General features: G+C 46.1%; 1 protein-coding gene across 1 annotated transcript in view; it reads right to left on the minus strand.

The window, feature by feature from the left end:
* The window catches only part of FRMPD3 (FERM and PDZ domain containing 3), a 79,332-nt gene that overhangs the window by 19,388 nt on the left and 49,148 nt on the right, over window positions 1-10,796 (minus strand). The window contains exons 8-11 of the mRNA XM_027845579.1: window positions 10,634-10,760; window positions 9,972-10,061; window positions 8,611-8,790; window positions 5,777-5,921 (exon numbers count right to left, since the gene is read on the minus strand). Of these exons, the coding sequence (XP_027701380.1) occupies window positions 5,777-5,921; window positions 8,611-8,790; window positions 9,972-10,061; window positions 10,634-10,760 (542 nt within the window). The remainder of the gene's footprint in view (window positions 1-5,776; window positions 5,922-8,610; window positions 8,791-9,971; window positions 10,062-10,633; window positions 10,761-10,796) is intronic.

The following is a 10,796-nucleotide window of genomic DNA, read 5'->3' on the forward strand; positions in this document are numbered from 1 at the left end:
CTTCTTCTTCTTCTTCTTCTTCTTCTTCTTCTTCTTCTTCTTCTTCTTCTTTTTCTTTCTCTCTGTCTCTGTCTCTCCTCTCCTTCCCTCTGTCTGTCTTTCTCTCCATCACCTGTTTGAGTATTAGGTCATACTGAAGCTAGTTCATCTGGCATTGTTGACCCCCTGAATATTTTTTCTGTCCTTTTTTGTGTTCTATATGCTATAACTGCTAGGTCCAAGTGTTGGTTGTTGTCCAATGGCACTCTTACTGAACAGATCCAGTGATATTTACCTATACCTTTTATCCAATCATGTGTAAAGTGCGCATGATGTGTGCATAGTGTCTGCCTTGCCATGGCAGTTTGCTGTTGTTGTTAAACACTGTTGGATTGTCAAGATTTGTGGCAGTTGAGATTGGGCTAAAGTAGCACTCTTTGCTATGCAACCACTGGAAAGTTGGTTTATCCTAGCTAACTAGGACTGCTCATTTTAGTAGTGTCTGTGGGATACTGTGATGAAGATAATGAAAAGGGACTGCCTAGAGTACTCAAGAAGGATGACAGAACAATGTCTCCAACCTGGCAATCTGGGATATAAAAGATTGAAAATGTCTGGAGATTAGTTACTTGACTTCCCTCTTCCACCTCCAGCCTATGGAGGATGAGGAAATAACAACAAAGGGGGAAGCCCTCCTACACAGAAGGTTGGACTGGAGAGGTCACCAAGCATGGGGGTCACAACCCACAGTTTAAGAAGTGCTGAAGGGGTTGTGAGTGGAAAAAGTTTAAGAAATCCTGGGCTAGGAGAGAAACTAGCACCTGCATGGGTGATGTCAACGAGAGGAGGAGACAAGACTGTAGGTCTGTTGGTGGAAATACAAGAGACTCACTAAGGGAAATCAAGATACTTCTCTTAACTCTTTGGGGTGGTACTTTTTTCTTTTCTTTTCTTTTTTTTTTTTGGCTAGGCAATGGAGTTGTGACTTGCCCAGGGTCACACAGCTAGTAAGTGTAATGTGTCTGAGGCTGGATTTGAACTCAGGTCCTCCTGAATCCAGGGCTGGTGCTCTATCCACTGTGCCACCTAGCTGCCCCTGGGGTGGTACTTTTTGAGTCCTGGATAGGGCATATTGCTAGACTAGAGTAATATAGCAGTGGTAAAGGACTGAGTATAGAAAAATAGAGGAAGCCAATGAAAAGTCTCAGGAGCCCCATATTTGAGCTCATTTGTGTTCTCAAACTGCAGAATCCCAACATGACTGAGTACCCAATTTGGGAAAGCGTAGATTGTGTAGTAAGTCTACGTCTAATTGACCAATACTTTTCAGCAGGAGAAAGAACAGCCCTCCTGCGAATTTGGGTTGTGTGTGAAAAGGCTGCTTCTGAGACTGGTGGCCAAAGGGTCATCAGATCAGAGAATCTGAGACCCAGAGCTGGAAGGGACCTTAGAGGCCATCATGTCCAAATCCCTTATTTTTTACAGAGGAGGAAACTGAGGCCCAGGGAGTTTTAAGTGATTTGCCTTGGGTCACATAGCTAGGAAGTATCAGGGATGGAATTGGAACCTGTGTCTTCCTGACTCCAAATCCAGCATCAACAACATAAGATCATAGATTTCGAGCTGGAAAGGCCCTTAGTGCAGGGGTTCTTAGCCTGGGAGATCTGTGTATAGATTTCAGGGCATCCATGAACTTGGAAAGGAAAAAAATTACATCCAAGTTTTCACCAACCTCTAACTGAAATTTAGTGTTTCCTTCAACTATGAATTAAAAAAAAATTCTTATAAATGCTTTGTAGGTTTCACCAGACTGCCAAAGAGGTCTATGACACTAACAAGGTTAAGCAGGCCTGCTTTCGAGCCACTGAGTCCAACACCCTTATTTGACAGATGAGGAAACTGAGGCACAGAAAGGTTAAATGAATTGCTCAGGGTCATGCAACTTGTAAGGCAGGATTTGAACTCTAAGTCCAGTGCTCTGTCCCCTATGCCAATTAGCTGCCTTGGGGTCTGTGCATGGAGAACAGGTGGACAAACCAACCCAAGCAGATTGTGGGTTGGTGCATGCCAAGAGCCTACAAAGATACATGAGCATGCTTGAGCAGAGAAGAGTGTGGGTTGGACATGATGAACTGCTAAGGACAGTGAATTTCTTTGAGGAGAGGGCAGTGGATAGTGAGGTAGTTAAAGACTGGAAACATTTATTCTCAAGTGGCTAAGAGATGGTTTCCCTCTGTGGCCCTTTCATGAGGAGCTGAGAGATTACTCTGGGTAACTGATTCCAATTCAGGAGATGCAGAGGAATGAAACAGTGGGCAAAGCTGCTTCTCTCAGAGGGGCAAAGGTGAGGGTGAGGGTGGGAGGAAGAGCAAGCATCAGCAGAGGGCATTCAGAAAAACAGAACTATATTGTGCTATAGCACAGTGCCTAGTATACAGTACACACTGCATAGATGCTTGTCGAGTGACTAAAAATGCAGACTAGATGGGTTTCTGTCTAGTGTGTGCTGAGTATGCTCAGGCACAGAATGAGACATAAGTTGATTAGAAATTGCCATCCTCGGGGCAGCTAGGTGGCGCGGTGGATAGAGCACCGGCTCTGGAGTCAGGAGGACCTGAGTTCAAATCCGGCCTCAGACATATAACACTCACTAGCTGTGTGACTCTGGGCAAGTCACTTAATCCCAATTGCCCTCACCAAAAAAAAAAAAAAAAAAAGAAAGAAAGAAATTGCCATCCTCTAAGGCAGCATTGGGATGTGGACATGGGGCTGGCACACATTGGCCTGGGCCCTGAACAACTTAAGCCACCCCTTGCCTACAGCCTTTCGTGTGTCCTCCCCACTTGGACTCATGGAACGCATGTGAAAGTAACAGGACAGGGAGTGTTGAGGGCCCTGATCTGTTGGACAGCATATCTCAAGTGATAATTGTATCCTAGTCATTTTATAAAAGACATCTAAGATGTGTATTTCCATAGCACTCTGTAGAGTGAGGGCCACCCTCATTAATAATAATAATAATTATTATTATTAATAATAATGATGATAATAACCAATAGCTGTTATACAGTGCTTTAAGGTATATATGACACTTTACACATAATTTCTCATTGGATCCTCACAACAACCCTGTTAGGTAGGTGCTGTTATTATCCCCATTTTACAGATGGGGAAATGAGGTTGAGAGAGAATAAGTAATTTGCCCAGGGTCACATGGCTAGTGTCTCAAGCAGATATTGACCTTGGGTCTTCCTCCCTCCAAGACTACTGTGCCAACAAGTGGCCAGTCCAAACCACATTTGGGTTTGTCGATGAGAACTTGATATCCCCTAGGAAAGTCATTGGAGTTTAGACAAGAAGGGGAACACCATAGCCTTGGTACAGAAGGTGGCAAAGAAGCAACAAATCTGCCTACAAGATCCAAAGAGATTTGATGTTGGCTATTCTCCAGTGAACTTGAGAATATCCAAGTGCAAGGACCAGAGAGTTCTCACTGTATGAGTGACACATGGGCTAGACCAATGGAACAACAGAGAATCCACTTTGAAGATGCTCAGCTTTCACTAGAGAAGCCACAGGAAACTGCCCCCTGCAGGCACAAGGAACCACCTGAACTGTCGGTCAACAGCATCATCAAGGAGTTCCCCAGTGCGTGTATCTCTCCCAAAGGGAGAAGACTAGAAATATCTGGATGTAAATAGACTATCGGGCTTTGAATAAGAGAAGCAAAATGGAGCAGTACAAATGCCAGGAGGCCAAGATGCTGTGATCCATTCCCTAGGCACCCAGTGATTTTTAGCATTGCGCCCCCACATTGGGCACCTCTGTGGAAGAGCAAAGTAAGGAGAAGATGGCTTTGGCAGCCCGAGAAAAGAATTCTACTGGCTTGAGTGCAGATCCTAAGGAATTTGGGAGGGTGGGTGCCCACCACTTTTCAGTGGCTTATGGGGAAGGGAGCTGGTGGCATGGGTTACTCAGAGGTGTATTTCATTGAGTTTTTTAAAGATTATCTTATCTTTACTGATGCCTTGTTTTAATATCACAGCCAGTTCAGAGTCTTATTCTGGCCCCCACCCCCATCCCTCAACTCTTCCCTGGAATTGAACCCTCCTTTGGAACAAAGAAAAAACATCCAGCAAGAACAACCAATTCAACGAATGTCCAATTCTGATTTTGACAATGTTCGTGTGGCCCTGAAATCCCCCAGCTTTCTGGGGAGAAGAGTGAGGGGTGGTTCATTCTCTGTGCTTTGCAATCAAGACGGGTTATGACAATTACTCAGAGTGCAGCTTCCTTTTAACATTCTGTACATTTACCTTATTGTAGTCATTGTATATTATTCGACATTATTCCTCTGGTTCTGCTCACTTCACTCCGTATCAGTTCATATAATTCTTACCATGGTTCACCAAATTTCCCCACTCACCATTTCTTGTCTGGATCTAGATCTGGGATTTCACTGCTCTGTCATTTATAGGCTTAGAGTTGCCCCGAGACACTGAGGGGTTAAGGAACTTACCCAGGGTCACATAGTCAGTGGTGGTGGAACTTCAAACCAGGTTTTCCTGGCTCTGAAGCTTCCTCTGCATTTCTTACTACATAATAATATTCCATTATATTCATGTACCACAGTTTGTTCAACCATGTATTTCCTCAGAGATGAACACTCAGTTTATTACCCTGAAAAGTGCTGCTTGGAATATGTTGGTATATATGGAACCTTTCTTTCTATTGTTTACCTCTTTGAGAATATATGCCAATAGTGGCAACACTAGGTCAAAAGTTATCAACAATTTAGTGACTTTTTGGAGAGGATTGCACATTCTTTCCCAAAAGGGTTGCACCAAACCACAGCTCCACCAACAGTGTATAGGTGTGCCTATCTTTCCACAGGCCCAAACTGTGTGGATTCCTGGTTTGGGGTACTATTATATGCCTGAATCAAATCCAAAAAACCCAAATCAAGTCGACCAATACAGATTGCTCATCTAAGTGTTTGGCTTCAATTGTAAGCTTTTCGAAGACACAGATTAGATCTGTGGACTTTTCTTTGCACAGTGTTATCTCAAGTAGAATTACTAGGGTGATGGGGATGGTTGCACATCCCTGTCTTGCCATGCATGTTGGTTGTTAATGTTAGATGCCCTTTCCTGGGAAGGACCATGTCTTTCTACCTTAAGCTCTGCGCAGGGCTGTTGTGCGCATGGCCGGGGCTCAACGCATATGACGGCCAGTTTAGAGGAGATTCACCTGCAAAGAAGCAAACTCATTCATGGGCAGGTTAAAAACCTGGCCACTTTGCTACAGTTCCTCCTTTTTATGTGTCTCTCAAGAAGGTGGTGTCCCCAGAAATTGCCCCTTCCCTCCCCCCACATTCCCATGGCAATTATAATTTCTATAGCACATTACAGTTTACAAGGTTTTTTCTTCGCAATGAAACCACAAGGTGAGTCATGTAAGTAACTCATTGGTATATCCATTTTACAGATGAGGAAACTGATTCCTAGTCCAGTCCTCTTTCCACTTCACCATGTAATCTTTTATGCTATATGCTATGACTCCCAAATAGGTATCATAGAAATTACCATGACCAAGAAGTCCTGGAGAATGACAGCAAAAGGCCTGTGGGCCTACTTCATTCAACAAAGACACCAGGCTATGTCTGGGCAGACCAGGGCAGTCCATCTTTGGCAGGTGGGCAACCAAGGGAAGTCAACATAACGCACTGAGGCAGCGCCAACCCCCCAGGCCATTGGACCTGCGCCATGGCACACGTAAAACCGAGGCTGAGCCCTACCTGCCTTGTTCATTGGAGGTGGAGGAGGCTGGCTGGGAGTCTTGGAGAACATCATTTTTCTGGAGTCCAACAGGAGACGACAGTACCCTGCAATCAGGCAGGCAAAGTTGGTGGCTTCGGGCCATTCCATCAGCAGTACCAGAGGCTGGGAAGAAGATGGCACAAGACTTAAGTTATTTCAGAGATGAGAATGATGTATAGAAGATATATATATATATATATATATATATGTATATATGATATTTCAGAGATGAGAATGTGTGTAAAAGCATGGTATGCAAGTATTAGCATCACCATTTTACAGATGTGGAAACCAGAGAGTTCGAGTGACTTGCCTAAAGGCAAAGCCTCTGTCTTCTGACTCCAAATCCAGCATTCCAGCCTTACTTAGCCAGTGTCTACTGAAGGAAAAGAGGCGATGTCTCCAATCTTAGCTGGAGAAAGAGCTGACTTTCTGGACCTCAAAACCATGCCTCTACACTGGGTACCTTCATTCCTCATCTCTCCCCATTTCCCCCCACTTTTCAGTTCCCTTTTGTGTGTTACTTTCCCCCATTTGAATGTAAGTTCCTTGAGGCCAGGTACTGGCTGGTTTTTTGCCCATATTTGTAGCCCTGGCACTTAGCACAGTGCCTGGCACATAGTAAGTGTAATGCTTGTTTCCTTTTTTCCTTTCTTGTTCTTTCTCACTGCATAACTGGCCGATCTCCTTTCCTAGTCTGATATTTCCTGAATGCTATATTTCAGGCCACTTCTTGAGCACAAGTCAATTGCATTTGTCACCAAGCATGTCTGAATTGCCATTTGGGTCAGCTATTATAATAGGCTATCATATAGGCTATATAATATATATATATATATAATAGGCTATTATATAGATGCTGATACAGGGAAATGACTTGGCTAAAGTCACACAGATAGTAGCTGAGGTATCAAGAAATCTCATAAAATCTTATTTATACATAGGAGATATTTTTTGTCTCTTTTATGAAGTCTTTAAGGCTATGTTCTGCTCTGAGGAATCAAGTGACTTTTCTTTAGGGAAGGCATGATGATGATGATGATGATGATAATAATAATAACTTTTATATAGCACCTATTATGTGCCCGGCACTATGCTATGCTCTTTACAACTATTATCTCATTTTATCCTCACAATGACTCTGGGAGGTAAAGTACTATTATTATCCCCATTTTACAGATGAGGAAACAAAGGCAAACAAAGATAAGTGACTTGCCCAGGGTCACACAGCTGTCTAAGGATGGATTTGAACTCAGGTCTTCCTGACTCCAGGACCAACTGCTCCTAGCATTTCTATAGTGCCTATTATGTGCCAGGTACTGTGCTAAGTACTTTTTAGCAAGATTCTCATATCTACATGCTATACCTTGCATCCATCCCCTTCTCTCCACTGACACTGCCACCATCTTAGTTCAGGACCTCATTATCTCTCACCTAAACTATTATTACAGTTGTCTCTTAAGAGATCTCTCTGGCTCCAGTCTGTCACCTCTCCAATCCACCCTCCACCCAGCCCCCACAGGGATCTTCCTAAAGCTTAGCTCTGACTGTGTCATTTGCCTGCTCAAAAAACTGCTGGGGCTCCCACTTGCCCCCAGGATCAAATACAACCTCCCCTTTGACTTTTGTAACCCTTTCATTCCTGCCTACCTTTCTAGACTAATTTACATAGGTCTCCTTTTTCTTCTCTTTTCTTTTTTTTTTTTTTAGGCAGTTGGGTTTAAGTGACTTGCCCAGGGTCACACAGCTAGTAAGTGTCAAGTATTTTTGGTCTGAGGCCAGATTTGAACTCAAGTCTTCGTGACTTCAGGGCTGGTACTCTATCCACTGCACCACCTAGCTGCCCCATAGGTCTCCTTCACATATGGTAAGTGCTAGCAAAACTAGACTAGAATACTGGTCATCATATTCAACATTTCATTTCCTACCTCAGGGCCTTTGTATAAGCTGTCCCCCATGTCTGGAATGAGCTCCACCTTCACCCTTGCCCATTGGAGACTCCAGCTTCCTTCAAAGCTCACCTCTTATGGGAAGACTATCCCTGAAAATTACTTTAGATCTATTTCATATTTAATTTTCTATGTATATATGGTTTCCCCTCAATAGTATGTAAGCTCCTTGAGGGTGGGGATGGTTTCACTCTTGTCTTTGAATCCCTTTATGCCTTGCACAAAGCTTGGCACATTGTAGGCACTTGTGGAGTGACTCAGTATTAGAGGAGGTAAAGGCTGGCCTGGATATACCCAGATCCTCTGACTTCCAAGCCCACAGTGTTTCTTATACAGTATCTGTCTGCTTCCTGTGAGTCAATGGTGAATCAATGAGGGATAGAGTTCCACTCAAGCTCTGGATAGTTCTCTCCTAATTAAGTGCTTTTTGGTCCCAATTATGCTACCTCTGGTTTGTTGAAACTGGAAGCTCTTGGAAGGCAATCTTTGTATCTCCAGTGCCTAACACATGGGGTGGAGGAGGGGAACTAAATAAGTGCTGATTGCAGGGGAGCCCCAAGAAGGGAGAGGGTATGACCTCTGCAGATGGGTCACCTAGTCATTCCACCTACACTCTTGCCAACAGGTATATACACTTCTTGTCTTTAACCCTAGCAAGCGGTGTGACGCTTGTGGGGGCATCTGTCAGGGCAGGGGAGGGAGTCTACCCTTCCAGGTCTGCTTCTGTGGGTAGTATCAGAGCCCAGGGATGTCATCCCTAAGGCTTGACTCAAATAGAACAATGGATGTGCTGGTTGCTCTACCTCAAGACTACAGTCTCTTCCCAGCATGGATGAAAGACAGTGGAACCCAGGAGGGCTCACCTTAGCATCTAAGATGCTGGTCTCTACCCGGGCCACACCTTGGTTCTCCTGGAACAGCTGGATCTTGCTGATTTTGCTGAACTCCGATAGCACAGTGGTGAGATTCGTCTTGAGGTCAATCACGTGGCTGATACCATGCCGGGGCCCCACCAGGAGGGTTGTGGCAGAATGTTTCTCGTCCTGCCCAGCAGGTGACCCCAGGCACATGCATTCAGAGAATTCACAGCAAGGGGTAGAGGAGGTGGGGAGACATTAAGAGGAAGGAGACATGAAGAGGGACTGTGGGGCAGCTCTGCTGGAGAAGGGGGATAGGGAGAGTCTAGTGGTGCTTGGTACCAGGCCCAGAGGGTAGCTGGGAGGGAGAGCGGATTTGACCATTCCACCACAGGGTGGGTCTAGCTAGTAAGTCCCAGGCCTATCATTGCATTCTCTCCTGGGACTATTTGGGTCTTGGATGTCTCCCTGGCCCCCTCCTTCCCTTGGTCCCAGAGGTTGTAGTCATTTAAGCCTGTGGTGATCCCCAGTAGAACCTGGCCCCGACCCAAATAGCGAAAGGAGCAAAGCCTGTCTTCAGGCCCTCCCACCTCTGCTTTGGCACCCCGCCCACCCAACTCCCCTCCTGTTGTCCTTGGCCCATTCCAATCCCCTTATACAGTGGTCATGTCCTCCCATGCAGCACCCCCCATTCAGAACTTCCCCCCCTTCAAACTTACCTGTCCCATCCTGAGTCCCATTCCCTCAGAGCCCTGCCAGGAACTAATCTGATAAACTCATTTCTGAGAAGGTAATGACTGATCATGGCTTAATGTGCTCCATCCCCCCCAACCCCAGGCCCTCAGATAAATTTGCTTCTCTAAAGGGATTCTGGATGCCTTGAATCAAAGGAGTGTCTTAGGGTAGCCCAGTATGGGAGACATTTTTTTGGGTAAGGGATCAAATCACAACAGGCCGGTGACTACCTGCTTAGGCAATGCACGGGGCCAGCCCCTTGGGGGTGGTCACTATAGCAGTGCTAAGTGATGCTTCTGGGCCTACCAAGCCCTAGCTCTATGCTGGTTGCTCTTCCTAGATCTTGTTATCAGCTTCCTGTCAGCACCTTGTTAAATGGTCTCCAACCAGCACACCCTGAGAACATGGCAAGCACCCGAGCCCAGTGTGCAAGATGAGATCGAATGTGGCATGATATGAACTAGCCTGAGTTCCATTCTTAGGGGGCCACCCCAGGCTTGCTGGACCTGGATGGATGCACCCAGGAACAAGGGAGGGGGAGTCTCTTCTGACATCTCACCTGGTGACCTGCTGTAAGGCAGGCCCCTTGTCCCCCATCGTCCCCACCTCCAAGTGCCCCCTACTCTACTCACCAGGCCCACAGTGTTGAACAGGACACCTGTGAAGGTGGGAAGTTCGTTCAGAATCCGAAGGTACTGAAGCTTTGCCTGCATCTGGGAACCCTACAGGATAACAAGCCCCGTGACTGCTGGGCCTTGGGAGAGAGGAGGTTAATGTGGGGTGGGCAAAATAAGCCTTTCCCCAAGTGGGGCATGAGGCTCCAAGTCAGAGAGTGAAGTTGGCCAAGTTTCTTTGGCCCCTTTGATGTCCCTTGCTCTCCCACCTTCTCCTTCATCTTCCAGTGCCCAGTGCTCTCCTGATGTTTTTTGGCCTATAATATCCCAGTCAGGCCTGCCCTCCCCCTGGGATCATTCCTATCCAACAGACATACTCATTCATATTCTGGGGTCTCTGACTCTGGACCCGACTTCTCCCCACATATGCCTGAGGTAGAGGGGCTGGTCACTTTCCTGGAGCTGCTCAGGCCCTACGGAGCTTCTCTTTGTACCAAGACCACAGAAGAAATGGGAACTCCCTTTGCTTCAGGGTCCCGACTGTGCCAAATGAATGTGTCTCCTGAAGGAAATGCACCCAGGGAAGTAGCATCCCTGAGTCCATCTCCAAAGCCACACCTGGCAGCCCAGAGGCCAGTGCTGTCTGAGCAGAGCACTTGGTGGCCAACCTGCCCTGGTACCTTGGTGCCGCTGGGGGGATGGGCTTGATGGGCCTTCAGTTGCTGGGAGAGTGATTTCCGAAGGTTTTTCTCTTTGATACTCTGTAGGAGGGAGGGAGGAAGAAAGGGTTCCAGGCCCCACTCCTTCCTAAAAGCAGAAAAGGAGGAAAACAGTGAGACATAC

The sequence above is a fragment of the Vombatus ursinus genome, unplaced genomic scaffold (genome assembly GCF_900497805.2).
Source record: "Vombatus ursinus unplaced genomic scaffold, bare-nosed wombat genome assembly UNPS02014982.1, whole genome shotgun sequence".
Classification (NCBI taxonomy): domain Eukaryota; kingdom Metazoa; phylum Chordata; class Mammalia; order Diprotodontia; family Vombatidae; genus Vombatus; species Vombatus ursinus.